This window comes from Alosa sapidissima, chromosome 20 (genome assembly GCF_018492685.1).
Source record: "Alosa sapidissima isolate fAloSap1 chromosome 20, fAloSap1.pri, whole genome shotgun sequence".
In the NCBI taxonomy this organism is placed as follows: domain Eukaryota; kingdom Metazoa; phylum Chordata; class Actinopteri; order Clupeiformes; family Clupeidae; genus Alosa; species Alosa sapidissima.
The window spans coordinates 19,121,347-19,148,257 of record NC_055976.1 but is presented as its reverse complement, the minus strand read 5'-3'; the positions used below and the strand labels follow the sequence as shown (position 1 = coordinate 19,148,257).

The window sequence follows — 26,911 nt, the reverse complement described above, 5'->3', positions numbered from 1 at the left end:
AGGAATGTTATTACATCGCAGTGTGTAGTAAAACGTGAAATCGGAAAGTTCGAATTTATGCATTAACGTAGATGATCAAAATCAACACCGACTGTTACATGTCGTTGACCGAGATTTACTTCATATGATGTTCATATGATATTTCACTCCTGATTTATGGATTTATGCGCCAAAGGGGAAAGGGAAGCCCAACGTAACAGTACCACCGGTACCACACATCAGAGAGCTCTGCCATCAATAAAGAAACATCTCCACCTAGTGGTGCGACTACAGCAGTGCCACATAATCAGCCAATGAGCGCCTCTCCGGTGACGCAATCTCCTGTTCTCGTACTCAACGGGTTGGTTGGTTGGTGGCTAAAAAGTCAGATGTATCCTCCGAATTAGCGCAATTCGTTTGAATTCTGTATGTGCAATTTGTATCGTTCATCATGCCGATCGTTTGCTCTGCAGGGGGATGCACGAATCGTTTTATAAAAGGCTCGGAAATTCGTTTTTATCGGTAAGAATATATTGTATTTACTTTGTGGGCAATGAGGAGTTACTCAGTTAGCTATCTGGCTAGTGAGCTAGCAAGTTTTGTGTGGCGGGCACGTTACCTGGATAGAAATGTAATTCTGTTAATGTAGACTTACAAGCTAACGTCATGTCTACATCGATAAAGTTAGTTTTCAGTTGAATAGTCGTAAGTATGCCGGCTATAAAAAGTTATGCAAGGGACACAAGAATGTGGACAGTGGTTGGTTTCGGTTGTCCTGATTTGTGAATTCAGAAAATAGGCAAATGTTGCCTCAAACTAATACATTGGTCACCAAGCCATGCACCTTTTTTGGAAGAGACACTTTAGTTGTACATTCATTTAACCGCACTGACTTTCTTAAGCATAGGCAAGAGCAGGTAACGACATATTTGAAAAGCGGCCTTTACATGACAAATGAAAGGGTGAACTTTGCATCTAACAAGGTAGGGTGAATTTAGTGACATTTAACATTAACTTTAACTCATCAACTCATACGTTTTGGAAGCTAGCATTTCCAAAATGATCCAGGTGGTGGCAATTCCTTCACACAAGCTTACGTTTCGTCATAGATCACTTGAGGTGCAAACAATATCGTTTTGGTTGATTTGACCACTTAACTTCAAAACAGGCACCTTACTTTGGATAGACATTAGCAATATAGGCTATCATAGGAGTGATTAACGTCAGAAAATCTAGACTGGAGTAACTCAACATTTGGCACCTTCGAAGTTGCCGTGTTTTTAGCTGTTTCTTGTGGAGAAATTGCATGAGGAAGTGAAAATTGCAAAAATAGTTAAGGTTAGTAAGACCAAAATCACACTGATAATGTTGATGCTTATTAAAAAAGTATCATCAAAGGTAAACAGTAAGGATTACCGAAAATCAAAGTAGGCCTACTTTATTTGTGAAAATGCTTTGACTGAGGTAATTCACAAAGCAGTATAACCTTTCGTAGAACTGTCCAAAAAAGACAGTCACCTAAAGAGATGGCATCATGTCATATACAATCAGTTTCAATACATTCATATATTTTGTAATTCAAAAGTTCATATCTTTAATAATTCATAGTCTGTGGCCTGCATAATTACTAATAGCCAAGTAAGTATCTAGTAATTTCATATTGATTTAAACTATTTGACTACACTTCTGTTTAATGTCATTACATTGGTGGTGTACGTCTAATTGACTGCCTGCCCCTTTAAGAAGAGTAGCCTAATTACATTTCTGAGTGGATTGGAAGGCTTGCATCTCACTGTGTTCGGCTACGAGTGTAAATCACTTTTTGCATAGTGCATTACGATATGTGGATGCAATTAGGAATGTCTTATGTCATTAGTTAAAATAAATGTAAAAAAAAAATGAAATGAAATCATTCTTGGATCATAGAAGAGGTAAATGTCTTGCAATTTTATTAATTTCTATGATTTTGGTAGCACTACTCAAACTAAGCCCACAAGCTAGCAAACATGACATAAGCTAAAAGGACATATCCAGGTAAACGTTTGCCAATGGGTTGCATAGCCTATTCAAATGTCAGTAAACCAAGTAGGCCTTAATTAACTTACTTTCATAGCCTAGGTAGGTTAGCAACACCAGGTTGAGAGATGCAAGTAAGCAGATCATTAACGTTAGTCTATTTATTGTCATCAAAACTGCAGAGGAACGAACACGCAGTCTTTGGTGTCATGTGCAGAAGTAAGTGTGCCATCTGGCTCAATATTCTGCGCGAGGGACTGTTGTGGTAGGTGAAATTTCACGGTGAAACTACGATGATTGGTCAAATTTGCGAAAAAGTTGCGGTGTTTGGACAAAATTGCGAGTGCCTTGGTAAGTGACGAAAACAATCGTCAAAACAGAAACAGTTTTGCAGTATTGCAATGCTCACAGTAAACAAAATATCCATGAAACACACAAGCATTCTGAACAAAAAAACAACAGCAAAAAACCCAGATAATTAGGGGGGGGGGGGGCTAAAAAAAAACGCACAAAATTACTGTATCTATTCTCTGCTATTTTCAGGGTTACAGTAGGCCACATGTTTTCATCAACATCGCATTGATTACATGGTCAATGATAGTGGCACAAATTTCATCACTGACAACAGTTCTTGCAGCCAAATGGAATGCCACCACCACGCATTCTTACACCTCTACCTTGCCCTCTCCTTGGGCCTGCTCTTCTCCCTGGCCCTGCACCTCTCACTGCATCTCTTACTGGGCCTGCTCCCCTTGCCCTTATTCTTACTTGTCCAGACATTACAGTGTTTGTCTTTTTCTGTTTCAATTTGTGGCGGTAGCTGACTAAGATCGTCTTGGTAGTGTATAGGTCTAATTGAGTGCCTGTCACTTTAAGACGAGTAACAGTTAAAACGCTGCTGATGTGTGGATGCAATTCATAACGTTTTCTACATAGTTAAAATAAAGGTTCGTACTTCTCCTTGGGACAAGCACTTTTGAATTTTGGAAAACACTTTTCCATTTACATCGGGATTTTCCTAAGCATGCTAAACTCGACATCCAAACAGTATTCTAACGTTGCCTTTGAGATACTGCTTGATTGCATAACTTAACTTAGTTTAGTCTCTTCAATGTAGCCTACTATGTTGTGATAAGACCTTAGCAGAGTTCAGCAGTTTTGAACAAATTTGCGCAGCATGGTCACGATGCTAAGCAGATTTAATAGCAATTTAGCCAGACTTCTTCTATGCAATGCTTCTATGTGGCAACAACAATCCTTCAACAATCGTGAATACTTTGTTAAATGTGCATGCAGAGGAGGGGCAGCAGACTACGAGAAAGAGCGGGGCGGGCTAAGGAAAGGCTGCGTGCGTAAAAAGCGCAGCTCAATGGCAACGCAAGGATTTGATCTTATATTTAATTTAAATTAAATTAAACATAGAATATTAATCTGTGGCGGTCGATTTTGATATCATGGCGCCCCGCCACAGATTAGTCAATGTATGGGAAACACTGTAATTTTACTGTGTCAGTGTAATAGAACAAAATAACCCCTGCCACTGAGTCTAAGCCAGACTGGAATCAGCTGTGGTTGGCCCAATTTACCCAACATGAATCAGTTGTGTGTCAATTATTGAATTGTTTGTTTATTATCAGCTGAGATATATTGTTTTTGAACTGATATCATTGTAGAAGCAGGTTTTTATACTGTATCTATGGTTTGGAATATTGTTTTTACTATTGTGGGATGTTGTGTTAACATTCGTAAATACTGCGAAAACAATCCATAATTTTGTTGGGAGGTATAGCTTGTCTGTTAAGAAAATGTAAGCATTGTGGAAATGTGTTCACTGACTGCATATCGTGTGCAAATGACATGAAATGTGTGAATGGTATGGCCACAAAAGACCGATGCTGTGTTAATTGTATAGAGTTTTGAAAATGTGACTACTGGTTGGACGCTTGTTAGCGACTGAAAAAAAACTGTAAGGACAGTTGCTTGGCTCTCTGTCATCGTGCCCATAGATATTAGAAAGCCAGATACTGCATTGGGCTCCAGAACGTACGTAAATAGCGCTGCCATATTGGTGAGGGCAACGATCACTGTAGACCATTGGAGAAACGGGTGTCTCTGATTGGATATCAGACAGGTGTCTCTATCTGGCAAGTGTTGCCCATAGACAGTAAGGTGTTTGCCCCCAACAATATGGCGACCTGTTCACGTATGCCACCTGCAGTAATTGAACTCGACGGACAATGTGGTATCTAGCTTTCTAATATCTATGATCACGACAACTTAATTCTGAAAGTGGTGTGCGCGTCAGTAATAACAGTCCATGTATAACAATAATCCCTGAGCTGAGAAGACCACATAATGCAAGTGATGGGAATTAAACGAAACCTTGAGGCAGAGAATTTGCCTCGGATCATTTTTTGTAATTTAATTATTTGAGTTACTTGAGTAATCGTTTCAGCCGTAATATAAATTAAATATAAATATGTGAAATGTTTTAGCAGTATCCTTGTAAGAGCAGAATATATATGGATATGCAGTAAGAACAGTGTATGAACAACACAGATATGTGCAGTGTAGTAGCAGTAACATTATAAGAGTAGTAAAAATAATATCTAGAATATGCAGTGTATTAACAGTAATATTATAAAAACAGAATAAATGGATATTCAGTATGAACCGTAGACAGATATGTACAGTATGCACAGACATGTCCAGTGTAGTAACAGTAACATTATAGGAGTATAAAAAAACAATGTGCAATAAAAACAGTATAAAGAGCAGTAGTTATGGTTATGTATAAGTGTAATTAATAGGGTGCAACTTGCCGAAATGTGGGTTAAACAACAAGAAATCAGTTGCGTTCAGGGTTCATTCAAGCCTGTGAGCCTTTGTCTGTCAGGCAGTGGAAAATGTACTTAGGGTGCACACACACACACACACTGCCCTTTCTGTAAGTGATTGCCTCAGCATTTTGTACTCTGTTGCCTCCTCTTTCCTCTCCCCAGGTTCCCTATTAGTAAGCCTCAGCTGGCCGAACAGTGGGTGCGGAGTCTCAACCGCAAGAACTTCGTCCCCACCACCAACTCTTGCCTCTGCTCTGAGCACTTCCAACCGGACTGTTTCCGCGACTACAACGGCAAGCCTTTCCTGCGAGAGGAGGCTATTCCAACCATCTTCAATTCGAACAAGCAGGTAGGGTGAGCCAAAATGTTCATGACTATACAGTTTTTGCATCATATCAAAAGTTGGCTACTTTGAAAAGCATAAAATATGTTGCGTTGTTTGCTTTTTTGTTTACCATGTGATCCCACCTACACTACCAGTCAAAAGTTTGCACACACCAACTCTCAAATGTATTTTGATAATGTTTTTTTACTTTATCTTTATTTATATCTGAGTAGGTGGTTATTATTATGAAATAGCCCACATGGATTCATGTTAGCAAACAAAAAGTGTAAATAAATCTACATTTTTAATATTTTAAATTCGTCAAGGTGCAGACCTTTTGCTCAGCCTCTCAACCAACTTTATAGTCAGCTGGAATTGATTTCCAACAGCCTTGATGGATTTCCCATACATTGTAAGCATTTGTTAGCTGCTTGTCTTTCACCGAGTTTAATTAAAAAAGAATGATGTTGCCTTTAATAATTAGCCTAGAAATCTAGACGCACCCTAGCGGCAGCAAATTACATTTGCTTCCAGGGCTAGTCACGTTGAAGCTGTTTTGTTGTTCTAAAGTAAGTATATATACTCTTTTGATCCCATGAGGAAAATTTGGTCTCTGCATTTATCCCAATCTGTGAATTAGTGAAACACAGTGAGGTGAAGCACACACTAATCACGACGCAGTGAGCTGCCTGCTACAGCGGCGCTCGGGAGCAGTAAGGGGTTAGGTGCCTTGCTCAAGGGCACTTCAGCCGTTCCTACTGGGCGGGGTTCGAATCGGCATCCCTCCGGTTACAACTCTGAAGTGCTAACCAGTAGGCCACAACTGCCCCTGTTCTTCAGACCCTTCAAGTCGACTGCATGACCAGAGTTTAGGCAGAGACTTTTATGGTGTTTTTTCCTGTTCAAAAGATATAACATCACTGCATGTACTGTAGGTATTACATTTCCTAGAAAAACCCAGACTAACACAGTGAGGGTGTGGTGATGTGTGAAGCGAGTCAGTGAGGGGGAGATGATGATACTGTACCAGCCTGTACAGGGGTTATTTGAATGAGCAGAGTGGAGACCATTTCTTGTGAAATGGTCAGAACGAGACTGGGGTAAAAGTCCACATTACATCAGATTGGAAAAGTACTGGAATCACACAATATCCGACATATTTTTTATATAAAAACAGGGAATGGTTTCCACCATTAAAATTGGCCCTGGTTGACGCTAATTGGCTGAAAGGCGTTTTTGGTGACGCCTCGAGAAGGAGGCGCTTCTCGAGCGCCGAGGAGCATAAAAGGCAGAGCACAGCCATCAGTAGCTCAGATCTCATGGCGGGTATCAGCTGGTAACATCATCTTCACCTTGTTACTTGACCGTTCAGTCTGGACATTGTTTGGGCTGTATTCTCACTGCAATACGGTGAATGAAGATCAACAATATTTCGGAATCTCCAGAGTGCCAATTGGCTGACGGGATTCAGAGGTGGATTTTTCCACGACACTTTTTAACGAGGAGATGCGCCAGCATTAGGGTTGCAAAGGAGCGGAAAATTTCCGGTAGGAAAATGATGGGAATTTACGGTAATTCCTACTTTTTCATATACAAACATTAACATTTTGTTTGATAATAACCAATATGATTTGTTTGTTCATATTTTCGCTTAGCTTACCATACAAAGCTAGCTACCATGCAAACGGGAATCCCATTCTCTGCCTATGGTTTACTAGCGTGCTAAGATAGCAACACTGAAAACACTGAACTGCCCAAGATGCACCACACCACTCAACAACAAAATCTGATTGGTTGGAACATTAACTGACTATCAGTTTGTTCAGTTAGAATCCCAGAAAATGGTAAAACAAGTAAAAAAAAAATGACACAACATACCACCCCAACCAAACCTTATAGATTATGTAAGTTATATATAAATTGTCAAGCTTAATCAGACAGATTAATCATCCCATTACAGTTTAATTACAGTGCAAAATGACGTACACCAATTTGAATGAGGACAAAAGTGACGACAAGCCCATAACTGGACAACTCTGTTCGCAAACTTATCCCAGTTTCACACCAGTTATTCCCACATGAGATGACGTTTTAACTGGGAAGCTATTTTCCCCATGCACATGAACGCACCATAGGTTTCCTTTACGTCTAGTAGCCTATGCTGATTGCTGTGTGCATGGGATTGACGTATGTGCAGGGTAGAAATTTGTCTGAAATTGCATTAAATCAGGTTGTTTTAACTAGTATTATGCTGCAAGATGGGGTTTTGTCCACTACATTTAAGTTCCCTGTTATAGACTAACTTGCCATATTAAAAATTCCCAGTTTATTCCCATTAATTCCCGCTAATTCCCGTATATTCTCGTTAATTCCCATGGAAAGTTTCCAACTTTGAAAATTCCTGTAATTTTGCAACCCTAACCAGCATTCAAAGAATTCTCTGTGAAAATGTATGGGGTAAGGGGTTAGTTTGTTACGCCAATATGGCCACTGTCTACGCCAAGGCTTTGAACTGGTTCACGGAACTAAAATGAAAAACGTAAACTTTTGATGCTTTGCTAGGAACAGAAACGAAACCAGAAACATTACATTTTTTTATGGTCCGGAACAGAAACGTTCTGTTATTTAAAGTAATGGTAACCAGTTAATACCATTATTTATTTAGTTCTTTGACAAGATTTCTGTGCGATATGACTTGGTAAGGTTCACTTCCGGTTGAAATGTAATAGAGAAGCTTGCCGCCAGCTATACAGGGCCCTGACAAGGTTTTGGGCATTTGTTTATAAGTTCAGTATTCACAATGGCAGCTATGTACACACCATTGGGGTTTTGTATTGTCTAATGACATAAGAGAGACAAAAATGCACTGATTGAGCCCTAACCGGGTTTGGCCAATTGATCTTCACAATGGCAGCTATGTAGCCCATCATATTTCAGTTATTTGCCCAGATTTTGCTATGCAAGTTGCACAGGCTTTTGGATAGATGTAAGAACTACAGTGATGCTTCTGTTTTGCTTAGTGGTTTTGTATTGTATGATGACATAAGAGAAACAAATGCACTGATTGGGCCCTGGTCAGGTTGGGTCAATTGAAGTTCTCAATGGCCGCTATGTAGCCTGCCCTATTTGTCATTTGCACCAATTGAGCTATGTAAGAAGTATAATGGATATGTGTTCAGTTTTTTGCAACATGGCAGAAATGTTCCTTGTCTTAATTCATGTATAAAAGTGAAAGAAATGTATGCATGTTAAAATTACAGTTATGCCGCTTACATAATGTAGCCTATAGTGCATTGTTTGATGACAGGACAAGAGACTTAAGGAACATTATGGAGACTAACAATATAATTTTATAAAAGTCCGAATGATCAGCCTACTTATTTGTATATCCCGCAGCTGACATGGAAATGTATTTTTTTATACTAACCGGTTTAGGAACGTCAATTTTAGGGTTTAACCGAAAACCGGAAACGTTAAAATACTGTTTCTGTTTGGAACGAACCAATTGGGGAAATAATTCTGGTTGAAAGCCCTGGTCTATACATATCCCACCCTTTCCTGTATGCCTCCCCATTCAATTGAATAGGAAAATAGCTACCCGATAACTGCCCAGAGTATGTTGCAAAGATGGCCGCCGGGTGGAGGGACTTGCCTAAAATGACTTTGGTTTATATTAATTTTTCCAGTCTGACTCTGTTACTTCTCTTCCTCTGGTCCAGATCGAGCTGCGCCGTAACCGCGGTCAACCGGGCGAAGTGAACCGACTAGGCCTGACACAGGACAAACCCAGACTTCGCATTCAGGAGAAGCGACAGTCCAGCAGGGATGCCAGAGTGAGGCACACACTACGCGCTTTTCTCTACACACACTCAATCTGCGGGCGTACACACACACACACACACACACACACACTACGCGGTTTTCTCTACACACACTCAATCTGCGGGCGTACACACACACACACACACACACGCACGTGTGCGCAGAGATGTTCGCTTCACATGCCTGTTGTTTTATGTGATTCTGTGTTAAATTATGTTTTTGTGTTTTTCCCAGGGGAGAATGTTGGACAAGAAGGAGAGGAGGAGGGGAAAGATGGCTGAAAGGTACAGTAACTCCTAATGAGTCCACTCATACTTATTTTTTTATTTTTCCACTCCATATCTCTCTCTCTCTCTATCTCTCTCTCTCTCTCTCTCTCTCTTTCTCTGTCTCTCTCTCTCTGTGTGTCTCTCTCTCATGCTCACATCTCCTTTTTTAATGGTAAGTGAATTTCACACCTAGCCTGAGGCCTGCGTATCTTAAAGCACCAGGCCAATTTTCAGATCTGAAAATGTCTAATTACCGTATTTTCCAGACTATAAGTTGCACTTTTTTCATAGTTAGGCTGGTCCTGCGACTCGGGTGCAATATATGTATATATATTTATATATATGTTTTTTTCCTCTTCATGACAATTTTTTTTCTGGTGTGACTTCTACTCCGTTGCGACTTATAGTCCGGAAAATACGGTATATAAAACGGCCCCAGAAATGTCGGAGAACTTCAAACCCAGATATTTCCCTTGCTATGAGCCCTGTGTAACTCTGATGTGTGCACGCGTGTCCGCAGGCAGACCATGACGGGGAAGAGTAAAGTGTACGACAGTCGCGGGCTGCTGATCTCGTGCGGACGCGACCTCTGCGACTGCCTGGACGCCGACTGCATGGGCTGCTTCTACCCGTGCCCCGACTGTGGCTCGCGCAAGTGCGGCGTGGAGTGCCGCTGCGACAGAAAGTGGCTCTACGAGCAGGTGGAGGTGGAGGGTGGAGAGATCATCCGCAACAAGTTTGCCTCCTAGCCACACACACATACACACATGCACGCACACACACATACACACACACACACACAGTCCATTGGTGGTGGGGGAAGGGATAGGAGGAGGAGGAGGATGCAGGAGAGTGGAGGAAGGAGCTCACCTGCTAGCCACACACACACACACTCCATCAGTTGAGGAGGAGAGGTGAGTGGGGGTATGACTGTTTTAAACAGCTGTAATACAAAGATGAGCAAGAGGAGACAGAAAAGTAGAGCTGGAGGAAGAGGAAGAAAGAGGAAGAATGGGCTCTCAAAAAGGACAGGCTGCTGGTCACCCGAGGAAGAAAAGACTGCAAAGGAGTGGGAAGAGTTGGAACAATGGATTATGTCAAGCTTAACAAGCAAAAGTTCTTAACCACCCATTTTCTTTCCCATCATTTTCTGAGTTTTCAGAATGGTTCTATCTTGTTGTGAATATTGATGTTCAGTGTTTTTTTTCTGTGTCAAAGACCTTTGTGTATTATTTTCGTTTGTAATTAAACACATTTTCTTATATAATAATCATGTGCTGATCTCCTTCATCCATTTATCCATTAGCAGTGTTTGTTAAGGACATTCTACATACTACTTCTGTTTTGAGTTTTGAGCAATTTAAAGTCGCCATTTCACAACATAAGACAAGATGGAACTTGAGAAATGTCATAACATCACACACAAACACACTGCAGACTCAGTTGCGCTGTGTGTATAACAATACATTTTAATGAGTGTTGCTAGGCGTTAGGAACAGCAACAGTATGCTGAATGACCACTAGGGGGCACACTTTCCACGGCTGACATCAGCAGTGGCACACCAATCGAGTGGAGAAGTGCCTCCAGTGTCCCAATCCCGCCCTCATAGGTGGTGCGGCAGCAGGGGGGGTTCGGAGGGACGGCACACCTGCTCGGGGCTGAGGGGGCTGCAGTCGTAGTGGTTGGTGTTGCAGGTACTGCACTTACAGCTGAGGGCCTTCGGCACCGTCAGCAGGAGCAGCTCCGACCCGGAGTAGCATTGCTCGGGAACGCGGCGGGTCTCGTAGGTCCACTCCTGGAAGTGGCAGCTCACCTCCGCGTTTTGCTTCCCTGAGGGACTCCTGTACACAGGTGCCTGTGGACACACACACACACAAATAAACATAAAAGAGTGTGTGTTTCACATTCACAAAGAAGAACTTCCTGAGCAAACCAGAAGTTTTGTTTTAAAATAAATTGGTGAATGTGTTTTTGGAAAAAGGCTCTCTGGGTTCATTTATATATAAATGACTGACAGGTGAGATATCGACAGGGCGTTACCAGAGTTGTCCAACTTCAGAGAGTAGTCCTGCCACACACTCAGTCAGTGAGTGTAATTAGTATAACTCCTCAGAACAATAGAAAGTGCTAATTAGAGAAATCACCTAGGTTAAGTGCACAGGTAGAAGCAATATGTGAAAGGACTTTTACTTTCTGAAGCCGGACTTATACACCTCTGGAAGAGTTACCGTGTTTGAGCACAGGCCAGCACACCCCTGGGTCTCCATGTAGCAGCATCGGCCATTTTCCATCTCCACGGGGATGCTGATGTTGACCAGCTGGCACTCTGGCACCACCGCCCGCACCAGGCTCCACAGCGCAACCATGGTAACCACGTGCATCTTCAACTGGGGAAGTTGCAGAAATTCCACAGAGGATTTCAGGCCAACGTTGGGCACTGGATTGTTAGACAGCAGTTTTAAGGTTTGCACCACAGATAAGACAGATGACACATCTGTTACAGTATATCACCAATACTTCCAATTTCAGTTCTCCTTCAACCCTAAAGAACTGTCTCATATAGCCTAAGTAGTATAACGCATTCAAAGGCCATTAAAAAGGTTTTCAATAGGGCCTCACTTTACTGTAGTAATGTGAAAATGTTCTGAAAGTTGTAATCCTTTTACTGTAATTCTAATTCACATTTAATTTCAAATGTTATAATGATTTTAATTCACAGAAGTGTCTTTAGGCCTTCCTCAGATATCCAATTCTCAAATACACAAATACAATATTTGAGCAAAATAATAATAACACCATTCCCTGACCTGAATTTAGTGAATCTGGTGCAGTGACTAGTTGTAGATGCAGCTAAATGAGCGATCACCTGAGAGAGAGGGATGAAGACATGAGGAGGAAGGGACAGAGAGAGAGAGAGAGGGAAAAGTCAGAACCTCCATCATGCGGATTACCAGAGCAACACTATCACTTTGGTTTCACGGGTCACTGACAATCCCTGACAACACACTCCTAACATAGCACACCAGTCAAAACACACACACCCTTTTCCAATCCTTTGCAACACACTCCTAACACACCGGTCTAAACACACTTGTTTCCAATCCCTATCACATGGCAGCAAATCATTCAGTCAGAAACAACGCTCACGACACACACACACACATCACACATATACCGATTATGCATGTGTTCTTCATAGCGCTATTTAACATAAATCCTCAAATCAACAATCAAGTCCAATCACCAAAAAACGACCATGTCTGCAGACCACATAAAGAGACAGCATACAGACAGACAGTGCCCGCTGCTTTACCCCAGGTGCAGCCTTACTGGCATCAGACATAAAATGCAGACAACCTGACTATATAATCTCTATGTAATACAGAGCGAGAGAGACCATTCAGAGAGGCAGATTATCATACAGACTAAATACAGATATGAAGACGTAGATATGAAGATGTAGATATGAATTCATACAGATATGAAGATGTAGATATGAAGATATATGAATTCATACAGATATGAAGATGTAGATGTTACCCTCACCGGCTGTTTGATCCTGTGGCACTACGGATGGGAGTTCCTGCTTTTATGGACCCGACTATACATCTCCACAGGGCTGGAGGGTAATCCACTGGACTTCATGAATCGTTACGCACTCCTGTTGCAGATGCTATCAGTGCAGCCGGGGGGGGTTCAGATTAAGCCCCAATGGCCCTGGCATATGATGGGCTCGCTTTCCATTTGGGTAGTCACTCACACACACACACTCACACACACACACACACACACACACACACACACACACACACACACACACACACACATACATAATACACATACATTTGTAATTTGTATATTATTGGGTTGAAGAAAATGGCTTTGCATTTTCTATCAAAATACTTTATGTGTGTATTTTTTTTGTAAAACCAATACTTGTGATGACATCATAAAAGATCATAAAAGTGCAAAACAATGAGTTTAGCCTCTGACTGGTGCTGACTTGTGATTAGAATATTGAGATTCAGGAAGATGATCCAGTTGCTGATCAACAGTGTTACAGCATTACATAGCGTTACACTGACAATGCCAGAGACTTGTCACCACTTTGTACCACTTACTGTAACAAGTTCAGTTGTGACTTCATCTCAGTTGTGAGTGCATCTCTGATGCAGTATTTAGGCTATGACTATGAGATGTAACTGGCAGGTCAGCATAGTTAATCTGTTGACTGCAGGTTTATGGCATGTCTCGTTGGCAGAGAAAAGCTGTTGCTCTCAAACACTGTCCACTTACAGTAATCAACGGAGTCAGTGTGTACTGATAAAGGAATAGATTAGAGTAAATAGACAGATATAATGTATATAATAATATGCAAAGTTTGCAGAGTGATTTCATGCTCCCATATTATAGAGTAGTCAGAGTTTCAAAATGCAAAATTATTTTGATTTAAAATGAGGGTATGTGATATTTTATTTTAAAATACATTTTGAAGTAATGTTTCCCATCCCTGTGTGTGTGTGTGTGTGTATGTGTGTGTAAGAGAGGGAGAGAGAGAATGTGTATATATGAGTGTGTGTATGTCTTTCCTATAGCTTTGGAAGAAGGTCAAGTGTGTATGAGAGGAGTTGTTTTGTCTGGAACATCGGCTCAGGCCTCCAAGGTGAGTTGACTCCGGTGTAAGCTGGCGGATCAGCATCGCCCACCATTGGAAAATCCTGCCTCTCTCGTCACTTCCACAACACCCTCAAAACCTGAGACCTGTCCAAGAGGGCTCTGCCCTGCTCGCTGTCAAATCCTAGCGATACCTGTCTGACTGCATATCTCTTCCCTCTTAGGTTTTACATTCAACCTTTCAAACATGTTTTCATTCATTTTTAAGTTTTGTCATTTTGATTTGTTTGGTTTGACTTGCCCACACAGACACACTCACACACACTCACACACATACACACACACACACACACACACTCAGATGCAGTTTTCTAGGGAGCATAAAGTCACTACTCCCCAGTGCCAGCATTAAGGGCAGACACACACTCTATCCCATAATATGACACAATGAGCTGTTGTGTCCGGTTTCCTGTGTCCCAGTGACCAGCCCTGCCATGCCCTGCCTGGCTGCCCAGGGTGAGTCTCATTTGGTCTCTGCTGTGTTGGTTGCGTAAGGAGGTCAGCGGGCACTTCTCTTAACACATCTCCTCCTGCCCCATCCAAGATGCCCTCCGTGGGGTAGAAATAATGAGAGGGGAACAGGTGGAGGAAAGAAATGAAGACAGGAACTTGGGGAGAGGCTTGGAACAGTCTGGTACAAACACACACACACACACACACAGGCGTGCGTGCACACAGGCGTGCACACACACAGGTGCACACACACACACACACACACACACACACACACATACACGCACACACACACACAGGCAGACACACACACACAAACACAATACACACACAGACAAACACAAAACACATATGCTAAGCTCAATGACTTTGGAGAGAGCATTGTTGTCATCATCATCATCATCATCATAAAAAAAACAGATTATAAAAATATTTTTAAAATAAGGATAGAACTGTAAAATGATAGCAACATGGTAGCAACATGTAAGCACCTATTGTACATAACCCAAACTTGTAATAATTCAGTTTATAGCAGGAAAAGTATGACTTTATAGAAAACTGACTGTTAATGTTTATGTTCATTAGGTTTTTGTATTTTGTATGTTTTTGTATGTATGCCATTGCTCTGAACAATTTGCTCTCATCAATATTAGTATTTGATTTACAGTATATTACAGTTTAAGATTGTTAACAAGTGTTATAATTAAAACATGCTTTATAAACTCTTAACACAGCAACATACCTTCGTCACACAATTGACCAAATAGTTAATTTTCTGTTTAAAATCACATTTTGTTCATTAGTCTGCATTCCAAAACACAAAAAAACTCAACTCAGTCTTTCAAAACACTTGCACATGTCCATCACTACACACAAACTCTAAAACTCTGACTGGTGACAAGCTGAGTGTAAAATGTGGCATTTGTGGGATTATATTGTCTTACGAGTGAATGAGGCTTCTTTAACAGAGGAGAAAGTGACAGAAATGCTGCAATAAAAAACAAGCATTTACCTTACTGTAGCACCTAGTAGCAACAAGATATTGCTGCCAGTGATATTTGACCTAAATGGTCTTTGGGTACAAACTTCTCAGAATAAAATACACAAATTCAGTTTAAAAAAAGGCACAGAAGGGGTAAAAAAAAGAAAAAGTTGTCTTGTTCTGTTCCTGTCCTGTCTTCTATATTTCATCAGTGGCAGCAGCTACTGTATGCTCTGTTTTAAACACCACCACACATTCTTACTCCTCTCATTCATCTCCTCTTTTACCTTTTCTGCTCCAACTACTCCTCTCCCTGGTCCTCTCCCTCATGGAATTAGTCCATGTCCAGACATTCTCTCTCTCTCTCTCTCTCTCTCTCTTTCTCTCTCTCTGCTCCTCTGTGTTGTTCTCCACAGTGAAAAAAATAAATCCAGGTATTGTGCAATTGCAGTAAAATATCTTCAACACCGTGTCATGTCTCCAACTGAAATTGGAATCAGCTTTGGCTGATATGTTAACTCACAATCAAGTCAGCCATTTCCCAGTCTTTCAATGATCTGTTTGTTTCACTCTAGTTTTTGACAACTGTTAATGCAGATGTTTCACTCTAGTTTTTGACAACTGTTGATGCAGATGTGGAGACATTATAATGAGGTTTTGAACACAGGGTTCTCTATTCTAGCATACTGTCTATAAACATTTGAAAATAAGACAACAAATATCCTTAATCTTGGTACTAGGTAAAGAAATCTTGAGCATTGTAGAAAGGTAGAAATGTGTTAGAAAAGATAGGAGAGTGCAGATGGATGAATTAATGGAGGGAGATTGCAGCAGACTACTGCAGACTACTAAGCCGACAGAAGCCATATTTCACATGCCAGGTAAAACACACTGTACTCGTCATCAGTCATCAGCATTCTCTGCAGATGATCATCATGACCACATCAGAGGATAATTTGGATCATCAATATCACCACCACCACCACCACCACCATCATCATCATCATCATCATCATCATCATCATCATCATCCCCATCATCATCATCATCATCATCCCCATCATCATCATCATCACCACCACCACCATCATCATCACCACCATCATCATCATCATCACCACCACCATCATCATCATCACCACCACCACCATCATCATCATCACCACCACCATCATCATCATCATCACCACCACCACCATCATCATCATCACCACCACCATCATCATCATCATCACCACCACCACCATCATCATCATCATCACCACCACCATCATCATCATCATCACCATCATCATCATCATCATCATATTATCATCATCACCATCATCATCATATTATCACCATCATCATCATCCCCATCATCATCATCATCATCATCATCATCATCATCACCCACATCACCACCACCATCATCATCATCACCATCATCATCATCATCAACACCATCACCATTATCACCATCATCATTATCATCATCATCATCATCATATTATCACTATCATCATCTAGCCTGGGTGTTCCCATGCTGCCTTGCGCGCGATTTGATTCACGCTGCTAAGGCAGCCTGGAGACCATGGAGCAAATTTTCGCCTGAGATAGGGACCCAATCACAGAACAGGTGGGAAAGCAAGACGATGATGAGCTATGCACAGACGCATTTGATAGACATCCGTGGCACCCAATAAACGGATCTGGGCATTTTTTTCAAATACGAGAAAATGAACGTTTGGTTCCCAGACCACGTCTCATTGAGAAGTGGTGGCGCTAGCCAGGCTAATCATCATCACTGTCTCATCACGATGCATGTTATACATAAGTAGATTAGGACACTCTTGATACCATATGAAATATAGGGTCTGTTTGAAACGGAAGACAGCTGTCTACTGCCTCCCTTCCTATATAGAGAGCTGTCTAAATAACTAGACATGACTTTGGATTAAATGCATCTTTTAAAAATGAGCGTAGCACTCTAGAATCTTTGGTTAACACTATGGTATGACGTTAGCAAAGGCCTGACGTTAAATTAAATTAGCTTACGTAAGCTAGCAGGCTAACGGTATAAACAAAGTCCATTTAGGCAAGTCCCTCCACTCGGCGGCCATATTGCAATGCTTTCTGGGCACTCATCGGGCATCCTGTTCGGCAGAAATGCGCGCGTGCAAGGCTTCATGACACCAATCTTGCTCCAGCGGCGTTTCACAACACATGATTGGCGCGATGTCTTCACAACACACCATATGATTGGCTCAATGTATTCACATCACACCACATGATTGGCTCAATGTATTCACATGTCGACGTTTTGCCGAGGAAGGGTTGGGATATGTGTAGACAACTGCCATATTGGCGTTACAAACTACAGTAGCCCCATGCATTTCTATGGAGGATATTTTGAGTGCTGTGTCTCCTCATTAGAGAGTCTCTGGTATAAATTAGTTTTACGGCCGGCTGATATATATCAGACCAGACGCTATTAATGGTTACAACAATGGCATAATCAGATAGTAAATTGTTTATTTCTCATCTCAAATCTACAAATCTAAGCAAAGCAGTCATTACCAATGTCATCCGCCATGTTTGTTTACCTTTCACAGCAGTTTCAGACGTTGCCGCAAGGGATTATGGGTAGGAGGGAGCATGAAGTGTGCATCGATGCTGCCTCCAAAAATGACCGTTAGGGAATTCTAAGATATCTTAGAAGGCAGCAGAATTTACAGCAGCAACTTTACCTGTTTCGAACACACCCATTGTGTAGATCACCATGGAGATCCAGCCTCATCAGGCTATATCACAGGTTCTAGAAGAGCACAGGAGCAGACACACCCACACACACACGCACGCACGCACGCGCACACACACAAACACACACACACACACACACACACACACACACACACACACAGGAGCATCAGCTAATTAAACTCTGGGAGCCAGATACCACAGTGTCGCCATGACAGCAGCATCCCTCGCTGCCGTTCCAGCCTTGGGCCTGGCATCCCGTCAGCTTCCTGTTGCTGCACCCAGACACACCCAGGTGTGTGAGACACACACACACACACACACACACACACACACACACAGCCCTGTAGGGGAACAGTGTGCTTCTCACCTGAATTCCCTCTGTGCTGAAGCACTCACACTGACAACACACACACACACCTCCGAGCACACACACACACAAACTTACACAGACATTTCCATATACAAACACACTCATGTGCATAAACTCATACAAACACAGATAAACGTATACACACACACACACACACTTTCTTCCTGAGATGAGGTGCACGGAGGGATTGTGGGAACGGTGTGTGTTGGTAAACACCACCTGGTTCCATGGTCTGCGGTCCTGCAGGGGGTGAGCCACTACTGAGGCACGCATTTCACACAAAGACGTGCACCAGGTTGTGTGTGTGAGTCTCTCCATGTGTGGCTTGAGTTTGTCTGTGGTGTATTGTGTGTGTGCCTCTCTCTGCGCAGTGTATTTCTCTCTCTCTCTCTTTCTCTCTGAGCGGTGTGTTGTATGTGTGTGTGGTTGTCTCTCTGTCTCGCTCTGTGAGTTTAAACAGATTTAATATAATTACCGTAATATAGGCCACATGATATTATATTTTTTTATTGTAACAACACAAATCTCAGGTCATTTTAAAAACTGAAATTGGATTTGACAATTCTGGCAAGTGCCAGGGAATGTATTGAGCAGTACTGACCACTAGATGCAACAGGAGCTGTTTATGTCCAGGCAAGGATATCACCTTATACTCATTAAATGAAACAGATCATGTTGTTTTGTGCAAATAGAAGTGTTATGGTAAGTTAATATGTATGTATTTTGATTCTTTTTGGCATTGCTTTGAGCTACTACAGGTATTTGAATACATTTTAGACAGGACAAATCAAACAGAAAGTACCACAGTAAATTTAAACACATGTGAATAGACCCATAGAATATTGGGTAATACTGTATATCTAATGTATACATTTGCAATTTGGAATATATAGATATAAAAATACCACCATTGTTTACCAGTTAATCACTCTAAATCCCCCGGTGGGTACCTGTCCTTCCTCTAAGTGGCAGATAGAGGGCGCTGTCTCCCCTGCAGGCGTGTCTGTGTCACACCAGGAGAGCCAGCAGAGCGAGGCCAAACATATGGAGGCGCCGGCCCCCCCCGTCCGCCTCGTACCTGTCCTGCAGCAACAGGAAGCCGCCTGGATCAGGGAGTCTTAGCCCGCTGCCACCTGAGCCTCTCATTACAAGTCCTGTTCAGGGTTGTCCACAACCACAGAAACAGCAACAACAAATATATAATTATTATCATAATTGTAATCATTATTATCATCTTGCTTGAAACAATGGAAAAAACTAATTTGTGTCCATTTTTTATATTCCTTTGCTGTCTGCACCCCCTCAGAATCACTTGATCTCCATAAAATCAATCAATCAATTCATTTCCAAGCAATCACTCAGGCGATGTCCTAGATTTAAATAGGTTTTTGGGAAACAAGTGATGTTGACTCCACATGAAGCAAATAATGCAGCTCTAGAATTCTGTTAGCTGTGCATCACCTGACATCAATAACATAGACTTGCTATCTAGCCAGTGGTTATCATGAGGCTCTGTGTGTGTGTGTGTGTGTGTGTGTGTGTGTGTGTGTGTGTGTGTGTGTGTGTGTGTGTGTGTGTGTGTGTGTGTGTGTGTGTGTGTGTTGTGTCTGTCTTTGTTGGGGGGGGGTAGCAAGAGATCTATGGGAACATCTACGGTGTCTTACCATTACGCCATCATTCATCCTGATGAAAGCAGTTCTGTATCTATGCCTTGAAGTGTTTACATCTATTGTAAAAGTAGAAAAATGACAAGGGTCAGACATTGTCAGAAACTGTGAATCTACTACTGTAAACTGGACTAGAAGCCATTTTTTGATTAAAACATTGCCTTGCTCATAATACACTACCTTGATGATGTCAATCTGATAGAGCGGTAACATATAAATGTGCACTCTCATGACGGCATCAAGCATGTCTTCACATTCATCAGGGGAATGGAAATGTAAACCAGTGCAAAGCCAGACCTGTGGGACCAGACTCGTACAAGGCATTATAGTTTTACACATTTTCAATCGCTAACAAGCGCTTACCCATACTTCAGATACGTTTTCTAAACTCTTAACACAGACTCACACCTACAAAACACAATTGGCCAAATGGATAATTTTCTTCTCAAAAACACATTTTGTTAAATGCTGAATTTCCCTGTGGGACAATTAAAGTATATCTATCTATCTATCTATCTATCTATCTATCTATCTATCTATCTATCTAATACAGTATATAATAACACATCTTTCTCTGTACACACTAACTTTACCAGAACACTGGAAATCTGACACAAAATGAAATTATTCTGTCAAAGAATAACACTTGTTTTCACTTCACAAGGTACATGCAGTCAATCAAAGTACACCAGGTTTCAAAATACTGGCTATTGTTGACATTACAAAAACTGCATAGACTTTTATGTTTCAGTTTTACAGGTATTTGCATGCAAAACATGCAATCCACTGTTTTTACACTAAATTTATTGGTTGGGAGCTGTATGTCCACATGTAATGTTCACATTCAAAAGCATTCCAGTAAAAAAATCAAATCATTTTTTTTCCCTTTACTGTTTACTACAGGAGGTTCAGTAGAAATACTGTTTACAGTATGATAGAACAGAAAGTTTACAGTATTGCATACAGTGAACAAAATATCCATGAAACACACAAGAACATTCTGAACAAAAATACAACAGCAAAAAGTCCAGATAAAAAGGGGGAGGGACTAAAAAAGCACAAAATTACTGAATCTAATCTCTGCGATCTTCAGGGTTAGGCCACATGTTTTCATAAACATTGCATCTGATATTACAGTATCCAAAGCGATGGGATAAAACCGCCTGGTAGCAGAAGCAGAGGTTTTTTATACTGTATCTAAGGTTTGGAATATTGTTTTTGCTATTGTGGGATGTTGTGTGTTATGTAACATTTGTATACTGCAAAAACAATCCATAATTTTGTTGGGAGGTATGGCTTGTTTGTTAAGAAAATGTGGGAACAGAAGTTATTTATTTCACCTCGAGCCAGCTATAGTGTATTGCAATCTGTCCTGTAGCCTGCAATTCAACTAAACTTTGCTTGTCGTACCCTTTTGCTCCTGTTCTTTGTTGTTGTTGTTGTTGTTGTTGTTGTTGTTGTTGTTGACAATAGTATCCTGCGAGCCAGCATTGTCTTGCAGCTCTTGGTCTGCATTGTCTCATGAGTTGTACTGCATGTGATGGTGGGTTTGGACACATGTGACATCCTATAGACTTGGAGGTGTTCACTCTACGGTGGGGTAGTAGCTCCCAGATTCAGTGACTGATGGATATTAATAATGCGTTTTACACCTCTGTGAGGTATTACGGGGTGAATGCCCATCCTAAACGTGTGATATAAACATAGCACACTAACTGACTTAGAGGCCCCCCAGGTGGTGATTGGGACCACTGCTGTGTTATGACTAGAGTAAGGAAAAGCTTGTGCCTCCTAATAATGGCTCAATAATAATCCACTTTACTGCTCAACTAGATGCTCAAAGTTTACAAAATATTTAATATTTTTCCTACTTCTCTCCAATAATTCAGTTATGATGAGGATAATGCGTTATTACCCCGTGCCATGGTGCCCCTGTCATCCAGACAATACCGTCGGCAAGGTAGCGACAGCCCCGGTAATGTCTGCACATGGTTTCCCAGATGCCTCCTGATTATGGAAGCAGAGCATGGAATGAATGAATAATAAATTGAAACAGTGTCCCTGCAAATGATGGCAGGGTGCTATAAATCTGACTTACTGCAAGTGTGCATGGAACAGCCCGTTCCTTTACATCGTCTCCTGATAGCGCCACATTAAATTTCATGGGCTTGACGTGCGGCTTATTCATATCGCTTACGCTTTAAATGTCTAACTGATCGTCTAACCTCGGGGAGAGCTGATAAATGCTTTCAATTACCAGGCTGGGGAGGCAGCGCAGCGGAGGCGGCAGTGGCGTTCATAAGCGAGAGAGGGAGAAAGCGAGATGCTGAGCAGCGCGTTGCATCGCAGTATGTAAACAACACCACCAGCGTGCAGCTCTACGCGTGTCGCCTGGAGATTCGCGTCTCTCGCTCTCCCTTTCCATCTCTCTCCCACCCGCCTGGCGCAGAGAGTGTGTGATCGAGAAAGTTTTTGGAGATTGCAGCAGGGTGGTAGCACGCGCAGTGACCTGCTGCGGCCGCTGGGGGATGATCAAGGTCTGCTGGCACTGCGCGAGAACGCCCGACGCGACGGCGCGAAGCTGCTCCACAACAACGCGCACGACACACGAGCAAGACAGCGCGGCAGACAGCTGCGCTGGTCTCTGGGCTAACCCAAGGCTATTACACATGTCATACCCAAACTTTAAATCATCACGTTTCCTGACCGCTGTCCTTCTGCCAAAGCCAAACCAGTGTGAGTACACCTGTTTTTTTTTCCGTGCGTGTGAGTGTTCGAGATTGATGCAGGCAGCGGTGCCTGGGTTTTTTTTGGGGAGGGGGAATGTTCAGGTAATGAGAAATCCTGTTGAATTGAGTAAGACGTAAAGTGCTGTATGTAGAGTGCAACAGAACACGGCAGGTGATGTTAAATGTGCCATGGGTGGCTACTACGTGGGATTTTTGTTTGTTGTTGTTTGCGGAGCAAGACAGAAATTGTAAAGAAACCTGCAGTTAGAGTCCTCACCTATCAACAGCGTATTGTGTCGGAGGTGGAGGCAGAGAAAACATTGTGCCTGGCCCTTTTTCTGTTTAAGCTAGCTTCATACAGGGATGGGTGTTTGAGAAATTGCGTGTGAGAATGGCCGGGAGGGATTTATTCTCAACATAGGCTATGATTACGCAGCATCATAACGTTGTACCACTTCAATAATAATAATAATAATAATAATAATAATAATAATAATAATAATAATATTTGTTTGATGGTGTCGATCATATGGTTGTTATTTTCATTTCTAATGTGTCGGTCAAGTTGTACCCGATATGTGTGGATATGAGCGCTTTGACTGAGTCGCGTAATTGATCCGATGTGGCCTGAACGCATGTGGTCTATAACATATTTGTTGTTCTCTCTTGCAGCTGTTGCAGACGGCACAGACATTCTGTGATCCAGACTCGCCGGAGGGGAAGAGGGCAGACTGGGAGCATCAGTTTCTTCATCAACCTCCATCCATCCTCCACCCCCACCCCCCAAAAACACTCAGGAGAGACTGCGGACAAGCAAAAAGCCGTCATGCCTGCAGACTTGCATACTGGGTGCGATTTACAAAGGGGTATCCAGTCAACCCAAGTGACTCGCTGAACCTTCCTCAACCACAACAACAAGTAGGATTTTTGACCAGTTATCACCAAAACGAGGCTGTCTAAAGCCTCCTCAACACAGCTGCATCCAAAACATGCGACCAGCAGAGCGCCCAAAAGAACAGTCTAGCTTGTAAAGTCTCAGCAACATGTCGTCACAGCGTTACATGAGCGGACTCTACATGCCAACTACCTGGAGATGTTTCCTTCAACGTTAAAATGACTTAAATACTTACAACATGTCGTGACAATGTGAAACGAGGCTCGTAAATGTATTTTGCAAGGAGACACACTATTAAGTTATCGAGGAAAGAGAAACTTCAATGACTTCATCAACTGCGCCCATATAGCCAAACAGGTGTCACCCTACAATTCAAAAAGAGTTATTAGATAGTAAAACCCAAGTACTATCTGTCCAAATATACCCTTTTATGGGGGCATCTTTTAAACAGTGTAAGAGGTGAATCACCAGTGAAGAAACGAAAAATGGAGTTTGCGATGGTGGGTGCAGACAGTGGCGGGTGCAACAGTCACCTTCCTTACGGCTATGCCCAGGCTCGCGCTAGGGAACGGGAGCGAGAGAAAGAGCGACAGTCGCGGGCGGCTGCCGAAACCGGGGGAGCGGGTGAAGAAGGAGGGGGCCATTCGTGCAACCAGCAGCAACAGCATCAGTCTCGCGCCGCCTCCTCATCGAATGCCAACAACAGTAGCGGCGGGAACGCCTCGCGCCCCTCCTCCTCCTCCTCCACCTCCCCATACTCACAACAGCCTCAACAGCAGCAGCAACACCACGAGCCACAACAGCAACTTCTCAGAGAACGGAAAAAGAAGCGAGGCGTCGCGCGGTGGAGGCGAAACCGTGCGGCTCTCGGAGGAGACTTGCGCCACTCGGAGTTGGCGCTTCTCGGATCGGAGGAGGACATTATGATAGAGGAGGAGGAGGCGGAAGGCGAAGAGGAAGAGGAGGACAGGGGAATCAAGAGACATAGCTTCATTTATAACATGGATGATGACGAGACTATCTCTCTTACTGACAGGCGTCCCCAGTCAGGATATGAAAATGTTTACAGTGAGTATGGCTGCTGCGAGAGAGTTGTGATCAACGTATCGGGTCTGAAGTTTGAGACCCAGATGAAGACTCTCGCTCAGTTCCCGGACACTCTCCTGGGGGATCCCGAAAAGAGAATCAGGTATTTCGACCCTCTTCGGAACGAATACTTTTTTGACAGGAACCGACCAAGCTTCGATGCCATTCTGTACTATTACCAATCAGGGGGGCGATTAAAGAGACCCGCTAATGTTCCATTTGACATTTTTTCCGAGGAAGTTAAGTTCTATGAACTAGGAGATGAGGCAATGTTGAAGTTTCGCGAAGACGAGGGCTTTGTGAAGGAGGAAGAGAAACCGCTACCAGAGGACGAGTTCAAACGTCAAATTTGGCTCTTGTTTGAATATCCCGAGAGCTCCAGCCCAGCCAGAGGCATTGCGGTTGTGTCCGTTTTAGTAATCGTCATATCAATTGTTATTTTCTGCTTAGAAACATTGCCAGAGTTCAGGGACGACAAGGAATTTCTTACTCCAGGTACTAATTCGTCACATGTTGACAATGGATTTACACCTTTCAACGACCCGTTTTTCATTGTGGAGACGGTATGCATAATTTGGTTTTCCTTTGAAATAATAGTGCGTTTCTTTGCCAGTCCGAGTAAACCGGCGTTCTTCCAAAACATTATGAACTCAATTGATATAGTTTCCATTTTGCCTTATTTCATTACGCTCGGGACTGATCTGGCACAGCAACACAGTAAAGGCAATGGACAACAGGCCATGAGTTTCGCTATCCTCCGAATAATTCGACTGGTGAGAGTGTTTCGTATATTCAAACTCTCACGACACTCAAAGGGACTACAAATCCTCGGACATACGCTTCGTGCGAGCATGCGAGAGCTGGCTTTGCTCATCTTCTTCCTCGTCATTGGCGTCATCCTCTTCTCCAGTGCGGTGTACTTCGCCGAGGCGGACGAGCCCACGTCTCAGTTCACCAGCATCCCCGACGCTTTTTGGTGGGCGGTTGTTACCATGACAACGGTGGGTTACGGAGACATGAAACCCATAACAGTCGGTGGCAAGATAGTGGGCTCGCTCTGTGCCATTGCAGGAGTCTTAACCATAGCCCTGCCCGTTCCTGTTATCGTGTCTAATTTCAACTACTTCTACCACAGAGAGACAGATAACGAGGATCAGACACCTGTCGTGTCTGAACCCCCGCCCGGTTGCCCGTATTTCCCGGACTTCTTCAAGAAATTCAAAGGGTCAGCGTCTGGCTCCTCGTTAGGTGACAAAGCGGCCGAGTACATGGAAATGGAGGAAGGAGTGACGGAATCTCTGTGCGGCTTGGACAAGAGCCCCAGTAAAGGCAACGGCACAGACATAAGTCGAAAAAACAGTACGACCTCGAGGACACTACAGACAGACGTGTGACCATAACATGCAAAAATGACAAATAACCTTTCTCTTATAGATGTCATGGAGAGGATTGCACAAAAATATTTCTTTCCAAACAGCGGCACACATGCATTCGCGCGCGCCGGCCACCCCTGCGCGTCACGCGTACAGCTCCCAGCAAAGCATCCAAAACATACACACACACACACACACACACACACACAAACACACACACACACACACACACGCACACACACACACATGCACACACACACGCACGCACGCACGCAAGCACACACACACACACATACACACACACACACACACACCAACATACACACACACACACACACACACACACACACATGACTTAGACTATAAATACACGAGGCTACATTTGTAGACAAGAAACTAAAAAGACAACACAAAATCACCAGCTTTATGTTACTTGGAGAGATGTAAACAATATATTGACGTGTTCAAATTCAACTGACAGAATTGTAGAAATTTACTTATTATACCTGGAACGAACACAAGTACGATTTTGCATAGGCACTTTATGGTTTGATAGGAATAGGGAAGCAATCTTCTAGTTCTGCTCTTATGCAATAAATTATTAATAGTTTGCACTACCATGAACAACATGTATTTGGCCCCGTTCAGGGCGTAAATGGAGACAAAATCTGGAGAGGCACGAATTTCA

At 42.6% G+C, this 26,911-nt stretch overlaps 3 protein-coding genes across 5 annotated transcripts; 2 read left to right on the top strand and 1 right to left on the bottom strand.

The window, feature by feature from the left end:
- The first annotated feature begins 319 nt into the window (after positions 1-319).
- On the top strand, positions 320-10,518 carry LOC121694789 (ADP-ribosylation factor-like 14 effector protein). Of its 2 annotated transcripts, XM_042075128.1 has the most exons (6): positions 320-501; positions 4,998-5,184; positions 5,316-5,345; positions 8,880-8,993; positions 9,217-9,266; positions 9,772-10,518. In XM_042075128.1, the coding sequence occupies exons 1-6, from the start codon at positions 431-433 to the stop codon at positions 9,998-10,000; spliced, it is 681 nt and encodes a 226-aa protein (XP_041931062.1). In that variant the 5' UTR covers positions 320-430; the 3' UTR covers positions 10,001-10,518. The 2 variants fall into 2 exon arrangements, with proteins under 2 accessions (XP_041931062.1, XP_041931063.1); XM_042075129.1 differs by lacking the exon at positions 5,316-5,345.
- A 155-nt stretch (positions 10,519-10,673) lies between these two features.
- Positions 10,674-12,810, bottom strand: LOC121694558 (gonadotropin subunit beta-1-like). Of its 2 annotated transcripts, none has more exons than XM_042074751.1 (4): positions 12,799-12,810; positions 12,060-12,118; positions 11,481-11,689; positions 10,674-11,107 (listed from the first exon to the last, which is right to left on the bottom strand). In XM_042074751.1, exons 3-4 carry the CDS (start codon positions 11,631-11,633, stop codon positions 10,856-10,858), a joined length of 405 nt encoding a protein of 134 aa, XP_041930685.1. In that variant the 5' UTR covers positions 11,634-11,689; positions 12,060-12,118; positions 12,799-12,810; the 3' UTR covers positions 10,674-10,855. The 2 variants fall into 2 exon arrangements, with proteins under 2 accessions (XP_041930685.1, XP_041930686.1); XM_042074752.1 differs by having other exon boundaries at positions 11,481-11,639; positions 12,799-12,808.
- A 9,937-nt stretch (positions 12,811-22,747) lies between these two features.
- Positions 22,748-26,456, top strand: kcna4 (potassium voltage-gated channel, shaker-related subfamily, member 4). The gene is made up of 2 exons (XM_042075147.1): positions 22,748-22,876; positions 23,542-26,456. Exon 2 carries the CDS (start codon positions 24,250-24,252, stop codon positions 26,242-26,244), a length of 1,995 nt encoding a protein of 664 aa, XP_041931081.1. The 5' UTR covers positions 22,748-22,876; positions 23,542-24,249; the 3' UTR covers positions 26,245-26,456.
- Positions 26,457-26,911: the final 455 nt, after the last annotated feature.

Coding starts and splice junctions, on each gene's coding strand:
- kcna4 (XM_042075147.1), top strand. CDS start 24,250: ATGGAGTTTGCGATGGTGGGTGCAGACAGTGGCGGGTGCAACAGTCAC.
- LOC121694789 (XM_042075128.1), top strand. CDS start 431: ATGCCGATCGTTTGCTCTGCAGGGGGATGCACGAATCGTTTTATAAAA. Junction 5,185..5,315: donor TCTTCAATTCGAACAAGCAG/GTAGGGTGAGCC, acceptor CTACACTACCAG/TCAAAAGTTTGCACACACCA. Junction 8,994..9,216: donor AGTCCAGCAGGGATGCCAGA/GTGAGGCACACA, acceptor TGTTTTTCCCAG/GGGAGAATGTTGGACAAGAA.
- LOC121694558 (XM_042074751.1), bottom strand. CDS start 11,633: ATGCACGTGGTTACCATGGTTGCGCTGTGGAGCCTGGTGCGGGCGGTG. Junction 11,108..11,480: donor CTGGCCTGTGCTCAAACACG/GTAACTCTTCCA, acceptor GTGTGTCCACAG/GCACCTGTGTACAGGAGTCC.